The sequence below is a fragment of the Pollicipes pollicipes genome, unplaced genomic scaffold (assembly GCF_011947565.3).
Source record: "Pollicipes pollicipes isolate AB1234 unplaced genomic scaffold, Ppol_2.1 Scaffold_340;HRSCAF=379_pilon_pilon_pilon, whole genome shotgun sequence".
Classification (NCBI taxonomy): Eukaryota; Metazoa; Arthropoda; class Thecostraca; order Pollicipedomorpha; family Pollicipedidae; genus Pollicipes; species Pollicipes pollicipes.
This window is the reverse complement of record NW_023596286.1, coordinates 6,570-24,481: the sequence shown is the minus strand read 5'-3', so window position 1 is coordinate 24,481 and position 17,912 is coordinate 6,570. Positions and strand designations below refer to the sequence as shown.

Genomic DNA, 17,912 nt, shown 5'->3' with positions numbered 1-17,912 from the left:
TGGCGATACGGGGACAGAGCCCTCCAGATCGATACGGAGGTCCTCTGTTGGACGTCTGGCACTGGATCGATGCAGGGGCTCTCACTGTTTCAAAAGGATTTCTTCCAGTCGCAGGAGAGTCAAATAATTGGCACAGAGACACCAATTCAGTTAATGGTCGGCTTGAAACGGTGCTTGGGACCCCTCGTTTGGCGCTGGGGCCTCTGACTGACACAGGGCCTTTCCACTGCTTTACTGTAAATGTGAGCCCTTGCGTCGCCACTCCTCTTATTTCCTCTTATTGCCAGGAAGGCCCAAACAACGCAAGAGGCCGTTTGACATCCGCGGTTTCATCCCTGCCCCTAATCAGTAAATACGCCCCTTGCCAACCTAGGGCTCATTGCCGACACGGCATCCCCAGTTTGGCGCTGTCGGCCTCTGACCAGCACAAGGGCCCTTCACTATTTCAGGGGCCCTGACTTATGCAAGAGACCTTCCGACTAACATGTTCAGGTTTAGCCCTGCCTCTGCATGTGAACAGGACCCTGTAGGGCGCAAACCGGAATGTAACCGACCATTTAGACCGTTCGGTACTAGCAGTGTTAACCAGCTGTCTGGCAGGCAGCTGATTAACAACACTAGTACCCGTGGTAGAGGCCGCCACTGTCTTATGGGGCCCCGATCGGTGTTGCCCTTCACGCTCTCCAATCCGGCCCTTGAACGTCGGACCCGGGTGGGTCTATTTGTGGTTGCTTGGAATTCGTCGCCTCTTTAGAACATTTTTGGATCCCTCTGAGGTGCCCCTCTGGAATGGATGCCTTGAAGATAAAGGTCATGACGCTCCGAGAGAGAGATTTCTGATGCCCCTCCACCAAATAGGCCGATCCAGGATTTAATCAGGGTTGAAGGCAAAGGAATTGTGGTGACCTCTAGTTTTGGTGTCCCTTAAAAATGAGAGTTTTGGGGATCTCTCTCTCTCTCTATGGCCCGCCTGAATTAAGAGGCCCCAGGAAGCCAGTGCTATGGTGTCTGCAATGTCCGGTGGAGCTTGTTTTTGCTTGGTTTGCTTTGTGCTCTGGCTTGAAGTCTTTCCACAGCAGACGCAAACGTTTTGAAGTCAAATGACATTCTGTCCAATCTACTCGACGGCAGACTATCATTCTTCCGATGTTATTTTACTCCCAGCTGAACAATGCAAAAAAACCTGGATGCAACAGAGGTTGTTTTGTCCTCGCTAAAAATGCCAACAGGATCTGTCCATCACGGGCTTCTGTTGCCTCACCCCTGAAGAGAGCGTCGCGACGTGGCCGTCTTGCATCTGCACGCATCGTGAACATCTAGCGGCTAGCGATTTTTGCAGATTTCTTACGATGCGGCGTGGTACGAATAAATCGCAAATTTTAGTCCACACTTCATAAAATCTTGAGATTACGCGTTTTTGCCCTCAAGCACCCGCTTTGTTCTGTGATCGAGTGTCCTCATCATGCAGGCTATGGAATACCATCATTTTTGTTTGGTGATGCCTGCCGTTTGTGAGTGGTGGGGACCTCTAAGCCTTGATAAATGGGAGGAAAGCTCAAACTCCCTGCGAGTTGGGCCATAGGTTATCTACTCATATATCAGCATAAGTTATCTATCATATATCAACTCAGCCTCAGCTGAGTTGGGCTATTAGGTTATCAGTTCCGAATGACCATCTTTATTTTTCATTGCCATATCTAGAGGCTGAATAACAGCGCACCTTTAACAACATTCGTCGTGCGCTGATGCCCAGCTCTCATTGGTATCTATGGCCGTTTGCCGCGCGCCCGGAAGTGCTTCGGTACGAGCTCAGCTCGGCGTGTCATTGGCCCTCCCGACGGGGCCCGAGAGCTCTGGCCCCTGCAGCGGCAGCAGGCGGCGGACACGCGTCGCCATTGGTCGTCTTGCCTGATTGCGGCTGCGGATGATGTGAGAGGGCGCCGGGGAGGAGTCGAACGTGCAGGCCGGGCACGCCTCACTCGTACGCCGGCAGCGGCCAGGACGCCCCGACCATGGCCTGCCAGCCACAGACTGGCGGCAGCGCCCAGTGGTGAGTGCTCGGCCTGACTATTCGGGCTGTCGGTGTATTCGCAGGCGTTCTGGTGCATGACGCTGAATGATTTTGTTGAGAAACAGGGAGACTCGTTCGAGAGCTAGTGAATGTACTGCTATCCTTTGCCCGCTAAGGGGCCATCTATATGTTACCCGCACCAGGCTGAGTGGAGATCTGGCATTTTGTGTTTGGCATTTGGACCCTACCCACGTTTTTGCGAATAACCAAAACAAATGAAAGGGCAGGCGGCGCTGAAATTTGAAGCATCTGTTCTTTGGTCTTTTAACATCTTTCAAAATTTGGACTTAAACATACGAGGTCCTTGGCCCAGCCTTTAGGTTTAAGATGAGTACAGCTATCCTCTGTCCTACTTAGAAACGATGTTTTGAATTATACCGCTATCATGCGTATTTCGGGTGGTAGATTGCCAAACTGCTTTGGCAGAGGAGACGAGCGACGTTCTTCAAGGCGATGTTCAAATAGACGAAAGGCGAACAGAACATTACGCCTTTCATGCAATCATAATACTCCTTGCTATTGCTGGAGCGGCGTTGACTGACATGCATTGTAAGAAGCTCTCGACAGGTTTTGAGCACGATTTGTCAGCCTGATGAGGCCTGGTACACTGGAATGGAAACCTTTTTAGCCAATATGTCAAGCATTGGTCACAGTCACTAAAGGCCTCTCGGTTTCTACCGCCCATTAGATTGCCCGACTACGTTAACGGAACCGTTTCTACCGCCTCTGAACCAAAAGGCTGCGTACAAAAAGCTGCAGTGTCTCAAGGGGTTCTCAACTCAGTGCTCAGGGTTTCTCAACTACACGGCTGAGCATACAGTCCTGTTGCCACTCCGCTTACTGCTCCTGTGCAGGCTGCTGTCTTTTATGTGGCAGATTGTGCACGCTGCCGTCAACAGCGATACACAGTCAGGAACGGATTTTAAACTGACGCCAATGCTTGCATCACAGCCGAATAACATGTTTCAGCTGTGGCTCAGGAGCCCTTTTAACGCAATCATTGTTAGACGGGGACCTGAAGTGGTACCAAACGTGAAAGCTCAACAACAGGATAGACGGGAGTGACATCGATAGTTTGTCGAAATTACTGTCAAAATATTTTAGAAATTAGTCCACACACAATTGTGTTGTATTACCATGCACATCATCGTAATTTCGCATTTCCGGTCCATTAGAATTTGGTCCTATGGGACCAAACCCACAAACGTTGACTAAATGACACATGAGAACGAAACAAAAACGCTTTGAAAGTAATATCTACCGGTTATTTGGTAAAACCTGATGAGAAACGATTCATTTCGCGTCTTGTTTAAGACATCGTTCCCGCATTTTAGAGTAAGATGTCTGCGGCATACCGCGGGGCTAAATAAGATACCAGTATTAATCAACGGTGGCATAAAAAGAGCTAATGCGCCACCAGTCGTCGCCACTCTCATTGCCCGCTGTGACGTCATATACTAGTCTTTGACTATCGTGGAGCGTATTCAGGATAAAGTGCTTCTTCGAGTTATAACGTCGGTACTCGTAGGCCCTTTCATGGTAGTGTATAATTCGACTGGCACCTAAATTGGTCCCGCTGTATTCCAGACACCTAATACTGAAATGCACGGGAATCAAAACAAACAAAACAAAACTCACCACCGCCTGTGAAAATAGTCTGTGAACTTTTCCCTGAGAACATTTTCCGTCACCATACCTAAAGCCGTCATTTTGAGTTTGTAGATTTGTCATCACTGGACCAGTTCATAAGTGCCACAAATGCGAAATAACGAGCAAGTACGTTGTGAGAAAATGGAAAGGGATCTGCGCCATCCGGAATGAAAAATTACGGTTATTTTGGCGCCGCTGCTCCGAATAAAAACCTTTGTTTTGCTCCTGCTTATCCAATTATCTTTAGCATCTCGAATTTGGCACCAAACCAGGTCCCTATCTAAACAACGCAAGCATAAAAAGTACTTGTGTGACCTAGCTTAACTAGGAGTACACACAAACGTGACCGAGTTTGACTGATTTTCTGCCACAGAAATTACTTTCTCGCATGTATTCGCAAGCAGGGACATGCACAGATCACGTTGATAGCCGTACGTGTCTGGCCTGCACCGTGAGACACGGCCACATTTACATCTCCTTCCATCCAGTTAAAGATGAAGACCCCTTGTCTAAAGTCGGGGTGAGCCCTCATTAGTGCACAGCAGCAGGGAGGTACAGCATCTGATTGACAACATTACACATGTTATAAGGCTAGCACTATTCGCTCATGGCTACGCCATTTCCAGTTTGTGTGAATTCATCCGTTTGATCTGAAATACATGCATACCGCGCATGTCATTAGGTAACTCAATATGTGTTATCCTAAATCGAATTGCGTACTAAGCCATGCGTGTCACATACCGTGTATGATTAGACGCCAATAATATGACCTCGCATGTCACTGGGGGAGCGCCGGCTAAGTGAGGCGTTCATAGCTGGCATGCTTTCGGACGGCATATGGGTAGAGGGTGGCGTAAAACTCGCGTGTATTGCCAAGGGTAGGTAAAAATCCTTAAAAAATCGAACCTTATAGAAAATGCGAGTTTTGTGCATACTGGTACTGCATTACGCATATATGCAGTGGTCCGATCACTTCTAAAAAAGAGGATGGCAAGCCAGAGCACTTAAGCGTGTTGCGCAGGACAAGTCGCAATAGTCCTCTTTTTCACTTTTGTACACGTTTCTTGGTTCTAGTTCTATGATATTTAAGCCGGGAATTGTCCAGGATCCAAAGCATGTCACTTTCCTTTTTTGACAACTGTTCTTTTATTATTTCTTTCGTGGTTTCAAAGGTATTTATTACCACTTCCCCAGCAATCAGTCGCGAAGCGTAGGACTAGGGACTTAGGCGACCATGGTGCACATACAGAGACATTAAAAGTGATAAGCGTTTGCGCACCAAATGTGTACATGTGTGCACAAACCGTAAATGTACATGTGTGCACATACCGTAAATGTACATCTGTATGCGTGGTGATAGCTATGCATCAATCAGTTATATATTGGCGTCGCGCGACTTGAGATGTGTCGCCATGGGCGTCTTTAAAAGGCGAGTTTGAAGCATAACCTGAGTGGTGATTACACAGTTAATACTACGGATTGATTGATTGAAGATTGAATTGAAGATCGGAAGATTGAAGATTGAATATTGTATCACTAGGGAACGTTGTGCTTATGTTTTTACACATAGAAGAGTTGCTTCGCAAGAAAGCTGAATGCCTTACGATGCGTGGACTGAAGGCGTTCATCTGTACTCTTTCATTTTTTGCCGTGATTGCCACGGATTTAGCCCTTTTGAACAGTGTTTGCTTTGAAACCACTGCCAGCTGGGTTTCGGCTGCTCAGGTGGGAATTATGGATTTACATAGGTAATAGGAATGCCCATTTGTTGTCTAGATGCCAGAAGTCATGGCAATCATATCAGTCCATGATTAACAGTAATCCTGTCAATAACGTACTGCCGATACATTGTATCAGCGATACAGCGTATCCTATGCAAAGCTACACACACATACACCACCCGACATCTTGGAAGAAAGTTTGCACCTCGCTAAGATTCTTAGCTGGAACATGCCGAATGCTTTGTAGTATGTACATGTGTACTTCCCTGTGACTTCATACAGCATTCAGATTTTACTAGTCATACCGTAAGTCCTTAAACACACATTTACACCGATCACCTTAGTTTTCAACGATGTGCAAACATATTTTTCGCGCTCACTCCAAGCCGCGTACACATATGCGGCCGGAAGAACACTGAAAGATAAAGGGAGCTGCTATGCGTCAGCTAAGTGGCACAAGATTGCAGTCCGTCGCATAGGTTTGGAATACATCGCCCTGATACTAGTTGGACATGGTTCAACTCACCCCACTTTCTCCTAAAAGAAGGTAATTTTTCCCATGATCTGATCGCGGTGTTCTCGTGATTGTGTGAAAAATGCAAAATTTCAATCCACTTAATGCAATCAAATCATTTTTTTCACCAGCTGAAATTATCTCCATTTGTGACACAATCATTAGCAAATTACGATGAAATATGTATCAAGGGGGATTATTACCTTTCATCATCATGTTTCTCACAAAGCGCAAAAATAGCTGAGAGCAACCTTGCCATTGCTCATTCAACAAACATATGCAAAGTGCGCTTGCCGAAATCCTCCTGATCGCGTGTGCACGTCGAACAATCAAGGTCGAGGTCGAGGGCGTATAGCCTTAATACACGTCATCAATATCGCCCCTCTCTCCCTCCTCTCTCTCTCCTCTCTCTCTCTCTCTCTCTCTCTCTCTCCTCTCTCTCCTCTCTCCTCCTCTCTCTCTCCCTCTCTTCTCTCTCTCCCTCTCTCTCTCCTCCCTTCTCTCTCTCATCTCCTCTCTCTCACTCTCTCTCTCTCCTCCTCTCTCTCTCTCCCCTCCCTCTCTCCTCCTCTCTCAATCTCTCTCTCTCCTCTCTCCTCTCCTCTCTCTCTCTCTCTCTCCTCCTCTCCGCTCCTCTCCTCTCTCTCTCTCTCTCCTCTCACTCCTCCTCTCCTCTCTCTCTCTCTCTCTCTCTCCACTCCCACCAGAGAGGGATCCCTCCTCGCCCTCCGGACACATTGGCATAGCGCTATCGGTGTGATTTCAAAGTCACTCACCTGTGCTCCCCGCCGCAGCCGGCTCTCCCCGACACTTTTCCACACGTGCCGTCAGCCCCGGCCTGGCCCTGACTGGGCTCAGAGCGAAGCAGCGACCCTTGACCCTCCGCTTCCGCGGCCTCCGTCCTCAGTCAACAAGAGCAGATCCTCGCCGACATCTCGGGCCACGCGCGGCCGGGCGAGGTGCTGGCTGTTTGGGGCCGAGCGGTGAGTGGCTGAGCCGGGCGACGAGAACGGCAGACCTCAGGCATGGCCTGACGCTCACTGCCGGACTCTGCAGTCCGTCCATCACGTCGTGTCGCGGATCCGTGCTGTCCAGTGGTGTCTTACATAAGAGACTGAGTGACAAGCAGCTGACCTCCACGTCTTTTTGGATGCATGAGCACAGGTCTTTATGCTCGCTGTTTGCGCACAGCTCCTGCATTATCACAGCTTGTGCAGCGTAGGGTTTGCAATATTACAGTCAGCATGCTGCCAAGGACTGTCTGTGTACACTCGCTTCCATCCTGCCCAGTTCGGGTAAGACACGTGCTGAACGTTGCTGTCTGGCCGGCTGAAACCGGACTCGGGAGAGATCCTGCTGAACGGGGAGCCGCTGACGAAGCGACTGAAGCGCAGTGTCTGCTACGCTCCAAGAAGACATATTTTTTCGCGAACCTCACCCTAAGGCAAACCCTGACGGTTAAGAAAGCCGCCTGCGTACTCCGACCACTGCACACTAAAGGGGAGTTGACTTAATCAGCACAGCGTGGGATGCTGTTTGCTCTGCACTCCTAAAACACTATGCTGATATCAACCAGATGCACCCCATTCAGTTAAATACAGGTTTTGCACAACGCAAGAGAGCAGCATTGGAGGGTATGTATACATGCTAAATGTCTGACTTTGCTCATGCAATTTCTACCACCATTGCTTCCGTCAGGGCATTGCAGCCAGGCATCACAGCTGATTTTCTCTACCTCGCCGCCGAATGCCACGGGCTGGCACGAGGCGATGCCACAGAGCGAGGCGATTCGCGTTATTATCCTCGGGAACACAGCCCATTATCTCATTGGCAATACGGCCCATCATCCGCGTACGTCCGGCGAGCTTGCGCGGCCTCGCGATCCCTGCGCTGTGGGTTTATGTCCTGCCGTCGGAGAGGCAGCGGGGTCGGCACTGACAAACCGTCACAGTCGTGGGCCCTTCGGGATTGGATTGGGGTTATCAGATCGCTGACTCAATCACTCACCGCTACGTTCTCTCACGTAGTTAACCGAAGGTAACCAAAGGAAGGCAAACAAGGTGAAGAAGACAAAGGGCAAGAAAAATGCAGCAAGCATCTGCGCCATTTACATATTCGTCTTTTATCCTGCATCCTCCTGCGACTACCCGTTTTATCTGAAGCAAGCTGCCTGTGCCAGCCATGAGTGGGGCTTAAGTACCCTCGGGCGGGCCCCGTCCGAGCGCCAATCGGGGTCTGGTCGGAAGGGCTCTACCGAGTCAAACAAACCAACCAAAACAACACAGCACGCAACGAAGCGTATACAAGACGAACGCTCGCGCCGCACACCGATGTGACGCAGCTGCGGCAATCTGGCAACAAGCCGTGTAGTGAGATCCAAAGCACGCTTGAGCCCAGAAGGCTATGCGCCTATCCAAAACAAGACAAGACGAGTCCAGGCAAACGGTCGCGAAAGCCTGTCATGACTTCGCGCACCACCGCTGTCGCTACCGGTCAGGCGACACAGCGGCGTGTGATCTTTCAGACATCTCTAACTTATGGTATAAGAGGCGCTGCATATAATTTGACTTAACATGCGCCCGGGTGGCCGGCTGGATACCCTTCGCTCGGGTGGGGGTCAATTTGACCCGCTGAGATCTTAGGAAATAAGGGGGCTAGAGAACAAAATTGATAGCGCTTGTTGACCTGCATGTGAACTCACTTAGGTAAAAGTTTTAGGTCCCTAGGTCATGACGTTCGGGTCGAATAAGGTCAAACAAGGTCAAATCAGTGGTTGGTCTTCAAAGTCCCCAGAACTTAGATGATTGTTCTTAACAAAAGTCCATACGCTCATTTAAGGCCGGTAACCTTGTTTGACCATTGAAGGTCATCGTGACCAAAATTTTACAAGACCGCTTTGGAATGCGCATTTGAATAAGCGACAAAGATTACGCTAGGCGGTATATTTCTTTAAAAAAACACGTTGACCTGAGTAATCTTGGGCCAGTGACCTATTCATGAACTTAAACAGGTTTGCAAGATGTAGAATGCGGTTTCTGTATCAATAAATTTGAAATGAGCACTAGAAACTACTCACAAGCAAGCCCTAGAGTAATAAAACAGGTTGGTTCTGACCTTGGTCTGACGTTCATACCTGACCATAGGTCAATTTCATCTGCTCATTTAATTGTTGTGTTGCCTAAGAGGGTGTCTCAGAGATGTATACTTCATCCAACACTCCGTTGTTGCATGAGATAGAACGATACGCCAGAAATTGACTTCGCTGAAACCATAGCCTAACTTTGACCTGTCATAGGTCAGCGACTTCGCAAGGTACATCTATATTTTCAATACGAAACAATCCGCTCTCCAATTATCTACAGCTACGCAAAGTTTGGTGCAGTTACGCCCCGCCGTTCGTAAACCATTTAAAAAACCTTGGGGATGAATTTGAGCACCTCACCCAAGTGCGTGTTAAAATATAAGGAAGCCATTAGTGCAGGTGGGAAATTGAAGCGTTGAAGGGATCGAACGACATTTCTTTATGCTGATCCAGGCATTGTTCGATGCCTGTCGCCGGCAGCTGAAGATAATTTTACCGATCTTTCTGGCTTTTGATCGTGATTCAAAGGTCTCCAATAGTTGAATCTGGTCCACCCATAGCAGACAATAAAGTGCACTTCTGAACTCTACACGGGAAACAGCTACTTGGAAACAAACCATTTTTAGAGCTTTTAATCCGTTCAAATGATGCTACTGTAGTAAACTTTATGTTTTTGCAACCACCACGCAAATTAGCATGACATAAAATGAGTAGCAGTATGTGATTTATGGTCGTTCGGAACGAGAAGATATCGTGACCATGGATAATTTGATCTGTCAGTGACGTTTATTGGCTATATATTCATGTAGTTATAAATTTATCCCGCTTCATTCCTGTCATAAACACTTAACCGTGGCAGGTATGCCACTGAATACTAAAAAAGACCAAGTTTTGAAAGGACAGAATCCAGGTCCGGATTAAGTAGCCAACGGCCGAGAAGAAATCAAGAATGGTGTACGTTAGGTAAATTCATATTCGGGATCGGCCCTATCAAAGAAATTCACCCCTCTCAAAATTCCTTAAAGAAAGACTCTGAGTGGAATGCTCTGTCTGTGTTCCATGTCCTTGAGCCCTGGCCTCCAGGTGAGCAGTGTGCGTGTGTTGCTGTGTGCCGAGCAGTACGTGGCCCAGCTGCGGCTGCCTGAGCGGCTGAGCCGGGCCGAGAGGGAGCGTCATGTCGACCACATCATCAGCAGTCTGGAGCTGGACCAGTGTCAGCACACCCGTGAGTACCGGCGCTGCCCCCTCCCCCTCCTTCATCCCCTCCTCCACGCGTGCTCCCACTGAGGCCGCATGGGATGCTGGGAGCACACCACCTCAGAGGACGGGGCGGGTGCAGGTGGCCCTCTCAGAGCACCGGGCGGGTGAAGGTAACCTCCTCAGAGCACCGGGCGGGTGAAGGTAGCCTCCTCAGAGGACCGGGCGGGTGCAGGTGGCCTTCTCAGAGGACCGGGCGGGTGCAGGTGGCCACCTCAGAGGACCGAGCGGGTGAAGGTAGGCTCCTCAAAGGACCTGGCGGGTGCAGATGGCCTCCTCAGAGGACCGGGCGGGTGCAGGTGGCCACCTCAGAGGACCGGGGCGGGCACAGGTGGCCCGCTCAGAGGATCGGGTGGGTGCAAATGACCTCCTTAGAGGACCGGATTGAGTACAGGTGGCCTCCTCAGAAGACCGGAGCTGGTGCAGGTGGCCAATTCAGAGTAAGCATCAGAACATATCGGACAGATGTACACTTATCTCTGCTAGAATGGAATCTAGTTGAGGAAAACCTTTAACAGCGTACCTATGATCCCATGGAATGACTGCACTGGTCTTGAAAACAGGTGACAAGCGGACCATCGCATTTACATGGCAAAAGTCGCGTAAGAGATTTGGATGGAAGAAGAGGGATTTTTTTGCATGTACCTTTGTCTTGTGTTTAGCAAATTGTGTGACGAAAAAGGCCCCCATTATGAAAGCTTAGTAAAGGTTAAGTATTACATGCATGCTAATGGTCTCTATTCGTGATAACAAAAGAAGCCTTCATATTTGTGCTGACAAGACTGTGACACACTTCACCTGTAACTTTCAGAAATAGGGGAGTACATGAAAGGCGGCCTGTCCGGAGGCGAGAAGAAGAGAGCCAACATCGGCTGTGAACTGCTAACTAATCCATCTATCATGCTCCTCGATGTGAGTTTAATGAGCAATGATGCGCCGAACTCAGAAACCGTAAGCACAACAATGATAACTCATGGCTAGATATTCACATTACTGCGGACTGGCAGGCGAGGCCCTATATGTCGCAGCAGTGTACTGGAGGCGATAACGAGTAACTCATACACTGTCTGTGCCGGTGAGATCTTCCTTGACCCCTCCGAGCACGCGCTCCCGCCCTGACCTCTTCCTTCGAGCCATGAGCGCGTGCCAGTGACATTCCCCTCAGCGGGACCAGCGCGCTGCCTAATGCCGGCGCTCTCCTGACCGGCGGCACGACCCAACAGGAACCGAGCACCGGCCTGGACTCGAGCGCCACCTACAGCCTGATCCGAAACCTCAAGGACTACGCCGTCAAGGAGCGCAAGACGATCGTGCTCACCGTCCACCAGCCTTCTTCGCAGGTGTTCCACACGTTCGACAAGCTGCTGCTCCTCTGCGACGGGCAGGTGGGCACTGTTGGTGGTAATACAAATGATGGTCAGCTGGCGTCCGCACCGAGCTCACTTCGCACAGCATACCAGTTTTACAACGCGGCTGTGAGGATATGTTCAGCACCCTGGTCTTACTCAGGAGAGCTCTGCACCGCTCGTTACCAGTCCAAGGTCGGCAACAGCAGACCTGCGAGTTGTTGCCCATTTTCGTCGCCTCACTGTTAGGGGGTTCATTTCAAGCGGGACCGCCACATAGCCAGGGCCGACCCATTAGCAGACGCCAGTGAATGACCAGGCGAACTGCTCGGCGTACCGGACGGACCTGGCCGGCCTTCAGCCTTAGGTCTGATGACGAGGTGTCTGTCCCCGTGTCACGTGACGACGAGCCCAGCGCCTCCGACTCGGACGTCACCAGCCTGCGACGCTCACTCGCTCACAGATGGCCTACTTCGGCGAGGCTGTCGACGTGGTGAACCACTTCGGCAGTCTTGGTCTGTTCATCCAGCGCCACTACAACCCCGCCGACTTTGCCAGTGAGTGCAGCGCCGCGGTGGCGCGCTCTGCTCGGTAGCCTGAGGCGCCGATAGTCACCGAACTCGTGCTCCCCAGATGGATGAGCCCTGCTGCTGCTGGCGATTGCTGTTTAAACACGTGTGTCGACTTAATGCTGGGATTCGGAAAGAAAGGCTGCCTTTAAGGCATGGTGCGGCTCGAGAGAACCTCCTGTGATGTGCCCAGCTGCCCGGCAGGTGGCGAAATGTCACATTAGGCAGAGCCGGAGCGCGATTCAGCGCCAGGGCCATCGAGATAGACCCTGGACATTGTCTTCAGATGGTCTGTCTGCTTCCAGTTTAGGCTAACGGCCCGATTTGCTCATTGTGGATGTCCGCAGCTAGTCTGTCGGCTGAGGTGCTGTAACTGATGGTTTATAAGTTTCAGATTGAAACCCCTTAGAGCTTGCATAGCTACACACTCCACTTACACACTCCACTGAACATTTTAAGATATTAAGACATATTGTACTGCAAGTCCTGAAGGAAGGAGCCATTATTGATGCGTTTTATAATTGGGTACAGTTTACCACCACGGCGACTTGCAACCAATGTTGGGTTGGTGTTTGGCTCATCGTATGAGTCGCATAATTACCGTCTGACTGCCTAGCGTCTGATGTGGATGTAACCTATGGCACAGCGAACCCTAGCTTCTGATCTGATGTTCCCCAGTGGAGCAGGTGAAGCCGTCATCACCCAGTCGACAGCTGGTGTTATCGGCGGCGGCGGCGGCGGCGGCGGCAGAGACTCGTCTGCTCACCCGGCCAGAGACGCCCTACTCCAGCACGGACAGCCTGAGGTCCGGGGGGTCCGTGGACTCTGGTGAGCGGCCACCTCCTGACGCACTGCGGTCCTGGGGTCCTAGTGAGCGGCCACCTCCTGACACACTGCGGTCCCGGGACTCTGGCGAGCGTCCACCTCCTGACTCGCCACGGTCCCGAGACTCTGGTGAGTGGCCACCTCCTGACACAATGCGGTCCCCGGACTCTGGTGAGCGCCATCTCCTGACATACTGCGGCCCCGGTTTTGGTGAGCGGCCACCTCCTGACACCTGCGGTCCCGGGTCTGGTGAGCGGCCACATCCTGACTCCCCGCGGTCCCAGGACTCTAGTGAGCAGCCACCTCCTGACACACTGCAGTCCCGGGACTCTGGTGAGCGGCCACCTCCTGACACACTGCGGTCCCAGAACTCCGGTGAGCGGCCACCTCCTGACTCGCCGCGGTCCCGGGACTCTGGTGCGGCCACCTCCTGACACACCACGGTCCCGGGGCTCTAGTCAGCGGCCACCTCCTGACACACTACAGTCCCGGGACTCTGGTGAGCGGCCACCTCCTGACCACCACGGTCCCGGGGCTCTAGTCAGCGGCCACCTCCTGACACACTGCAGTCCCGGGACTCTGGTGAGCGGCCACCTCCTGACACACTGTGGTCCCGGGGTTCCGGTGAGCGGCCACCTCCTGACACACTGTGGTCCCGGGGTTCCGGTGAGCGGCCACCTCCTGACACACTGCGGTCCTGGGGCTCTAGTGAGCGACCATCTCCTGACACACTGCAGTCCCGGGACTCTGGTGAGCGGCCACCTCCTGACTCGCCGCGTTCGCGGGGTTCTGGTAAGCGGCGACCTCCTGACACTTCCTGTCGCTGCTGTGATGACGTCACACGGTGCACCGCCCGCACAGCGTGCCCATGAGGTTTGCACGTAGATTGCAACGTGTTTATATCAGCTGTCATATATGGCTTCATACGCCCGTTTCAGATAGCCTGTATACACTTGTGTATGGTTGCAGCGGCTCATGTTTGTGCATGAGTTTACCTCGATTCAAACATATCCGTTGAAGTCGTTCGCCACGCTCCACAAGACAAGTGTTTGTGTCGTTGGTCCGGCACCGTTTGTGAGACGACGCGCTCCATCACCGGACAGAGGGGAATGGGCGGAACATCTGCGGCTGTGAGCGGAGTCCGTGCCGGTCATGCAGCACCGCCCGCGACCCAGGTCACGTGCCGCTTGTGACACGACGCTCTTCATTACCGGGCAGAGGGGAACGGGCGGGACATCTGCGGCTGTGAACGGAGTCCGTGCCGATCAGGCAGCCCCGCCCACGACCCAGGTGACGTCCGGGGACGCTGCGGCCACGGCGGCACCAGCCACCTGCATATCGTCATCGAGCCGACTGTTGGAGGCCTGAAGCCAGGTGATCAGTCTAGGCACTGATCCAGGTGTCTAGACGGGGCTTTCGACTCGTGCGTACGGCAGCTGGGCACATTTGTACGCGGATATCGAAGAGGAGATACGAAATGGAGCATTTTTGCTAGGCAAATATCGGCCATAGATGGAGTGACAAAGGCTCATTAGGGATGGGAGCCCTTATCAAGATTGGACATATGACATTCATGTCGTCATCTTTGATTCGGCTGTCTATGTCACCGGGACTGTAAACGTGGTCAGAATCAGCAGCGTTGAAAATGCATACACCAAACATCGTAGCTTTACAAACATAGCGACCTGGCCAAAGACCGTAAATCAGCCACACACCTAGAGGACCAAACGTGACAAAGCTGGAGCTTCCAACGATAACAAGGCCAAGACATAAGTCAAGTCGTGATAAGCCGATTTTGTTTGGTGAATCGAGCGAGGTCGTGACACAGAGCGTTTGGCAGGAGCAGGAAGCGACGTCGACAGCGGCACCTCCAGCTGGTCGAACGTCACCCAGAGTCAGCAAGGGGTGGATGAGCTCGACCCCGACCGCTGGCCGACCAGCTTCTGGACACAGCTGAAGGTTGGCGCGGTTTGGGGGTCATGTCATGTCTGGTGGATGGCCTGGCGGGCCCGCAAGTGGATGGAACTGATATATGTATTGTGTGAGAGATACTTGCGTATATCGGAGTCATGCTTAAACATTCGTCGTTGAACAGGACTCAGCTTCACATGCATTTTCACCGGCGGCCTGCATTCTTCATTTAGAGGAACCTTTTCGCCAATGAAAGTCGCTTAAAACATTTGAGTGCCACACGTTCTCTGTTGACTAGAATCTCACATTTAACAAGGCCGTGCATTGAATTGGAATCACCCAGTAACTCTGGATGACTGAGATTCGGAGTCGGTAAAGTAGCGATAGAGTTTTGGTGACGGTACTCTGCCCACTTACGCTTCGCTGTTGCATGACGTTCTAGGTGTTGAACCGCCCTCACCTGACCTGAGATGACCATGACCCGACCCTCGGCGTGAGTTGACCTGACTGATACCGTGAAATGGCCTGACTGATACCTTGACCTGATCTGACTGATACCGTGCCGTGGCTTGACTGATGCGGTGACTTATGTCAATCCTAACCGTTCCACTATAAAATATTTTTCCGTGCCCAGACATTCTCCGCCGTCCTGCCCTGCTGACGCCTGCCCTGTCCTGCCCTGACTGCCGTAGCCGCAGCCCCGACTGGTCTAACCTTGGTCTGACCTTGGGCTAACCTGACCTGCCATGACTTGATGTGACCTGACACTGACTTGACGGTCCGGCAGGTGCTGACAGCGCGGACGTTTCACGAGGCGCGGCCACGCGTGCTGAGCCAGCTGAACCTGTTGCTGACGGTGGTGCTGGCGCTGCTGGCCGGCCTGGTCTGGCTGCGCACCGAACGCTCCGAACATGCTATCGCTGACTTCCAGGGCTGGATCTTCTTCTCCACCAACTACTGGATGCTCTTCTCACTGTTTGGTGCACTCTTTGCCTGTAAGTGGGCTTCGGTTCACGTATTACATAAATGCGTGATTGACATCTGTTTTTTCGACCAAGAGTTATTGCCATGGGTGCTATAAAACTCGATGACAACTGAGCACTGTAGACGAATGCGTGTTGATTCAGCATTCCCTTACTGAGGGCCTACTGAGGTATTCCATTACCGCGCCGCATCATTTTCATGCTACGTTTCAGATATCCAAAGTGTAAAGTAAGCAAACCAGACACTTCGGGCCGTTTCCACATTTTCTACGAAATGCTGCAGAGAACTTTCCACAAGCTCGTGCCGTTGATACTATTCAGTGGCAACATGACAGACCCACTGCTATATTGGTTGATGTCAAAAACGATGTTTGCATGCCGAATGAACTCGCCATCCCGATTTAATCATAGACAACACATCGCCTCGCTTGCATACCAAGTTAGGCCATCATGTTGTCTTGTCATGACATGACTTGTCATGTCATCTTGACTATCATATTTCCCATGTTGCCCGAATGTGCCGTTGCCTGCCGGGCCCGTGCTGCCCTCCGCTGCGGTCGCCGCCTGGCTATCACTGCCGCCTGATAACGTGCCGTGGGCGCCAGTGCCCTCGCAGCAGAAAGTGGTGAACAAGGAGCGGGCGTCTGGGGCGTACCGGCTGTCGGCCTTTTACCTGGCACGGCTGGCTGGCGAGCTGCCGCTGCTGCTGGCGCCACCTGCCCTCTACTTCGTCATCTCCTACCCCATGCTGGGCGCCAGTTCGCCGCTCACGTTCGGTCTTCTTCTTCTGCTCCTGCTGCTCAACAGTGTGGTGGCAGAGGTGAGACCGCCGCCCTCGCTCCAAAATGCTAGGTCGAGCAGCGACTGGTCTGAGCGCGTTATTGGTTACGGCGCGTGTGTTTCAGCGGGTGATCTGGATTCAGCGGGTGGTGGTGTATGCCCGGCGTTAGTTGGTGCAGTAGTTTGTCTGGATTATGCTGATACCAAACCGGACATATTAAACTAGGTCTATTAATACTGACGCCGACGTCTTTATAACATTCCGAGGCTGCTTTCGGGCCAGCAGCCCCGTGTCAGCAGCTAGGGGCGTAATTTCATGAAATGAGTTTGTGGGAGGGGTGGGGGGGGGGGAGGGGGAGGGGGGGAGGGGGGGGGAGGGGGAGGGGAAGGGGGAGGGGGAGGGGGGAAGGGGAGGGGGGGAAGGGGGGAGGGGGGGGGGGGCTGAACACTGGAAAATGTAGTCTTCCCCAAAATATGCCAACGAAGAGGTTTCTCCCTAGATTTAAGCCTACTTTCTTGCCAAAGTTGGGGGCTGGAGGCCAAGTTGAGTGGGAAGGGGGAGGGGCTGAATCCCCCAGCTCAATGCAAACTACGACAGACGCCTGCAATCCCTCGTTGGTTTTTACTTAACGCATGTATTGGGTTTCACCTGGTGTGTACCGACATTGCGATGGCCATGCGCAGCGAGGTAACAAGCAGCTGCACACCCCACGACGTCCCCTCCCCCCCCCAGACGGTTCCTGTCCCGGCTCAGACCCGCTCCCCCCTCTCTCTCTGGTCCCGCAGAGCGTGGGTTTATTTGTTGGCGTAGCCTGCATGGACCTCCAGGTGGGCAACACGGTGGGCGCCATCTTCACGTGCGGTGCCCAGCTGTTCAGCGGCTTCCTTTCCACGCACATCCCCGGCTGGCTCGGCTGGATGCGCTACCTGTCTGTGGTCTTCTACGCCTACCAGAACATGCATATCGTCGAGTTCGGCAGTGGCGCGCCGTTCAGTACGAGCGCCGTGCTAGCACTGCGCTTCTGTTGACGTGGTAAGCTTGCTGAACTTGCTTACGCGGCAAAGGCCGACAAGGATCTTGTTCTGCTCAGTGCTCTGCTCAGTGCGAGTGCACTCAAGTTTGTGCGTGACATCAAAGCCCATCAAGACATTAAATGTCGTCTCGGTTTGTTCATGTTCTTGACCAGCCCGCGCCCTGGTTGG

At 52.2% G+C, this 17,912-nt stretch overlaps 2 protein-coding genes across 2 annotated transcripts; both read left to right on the top strand.

The window, feature by feature from the left end:
• The first annotated feature begins 5,133 nt into the window (after nt 1–5,133).
• Nucleotides 5,134–16,879, top strand: LOC119091192 (ABC transporter G family member 14-like). Its single transcript, XM_037213847.1, is given in 14 exon segments — nt 5,134–5,150; nt 6,864–6,939; nt 7,277–7,358; nt 7,361–7,413; nt 10,158–10,263; nt 11,107–11,207; nt 11,519–11,680; nt 12,105–12,198; nt 12,889–13,038; nt 14,254–14,409; nt 14,876–14,994; nt 15,734–15,941; nt 16,535–16,749; nt 16,835–16,879. Coding segments are annotated over 14 exon segments (1,584 nt in total).
• Nucleotides 16,880–17,516: 637 nt separating this feature from the next.
• LOC119091191 (broad substrate specificity ATP-binding cassette transporter ABCG2) lies at nt 17,517–17,571 on the top strand (the record flags this gene model as incomplete). Its single annotated transcript, XM_037213845.1, is given in 1 exon segment — nt 17,517–17,571. A coding segment is annotated over 1 exon segment (46 nt), but the record flags the coding sequence as incomplete, so codon positions are not given.
• Between the last annotated feature and the right edge of the window lie 341 nt (nt 17,572–17,912).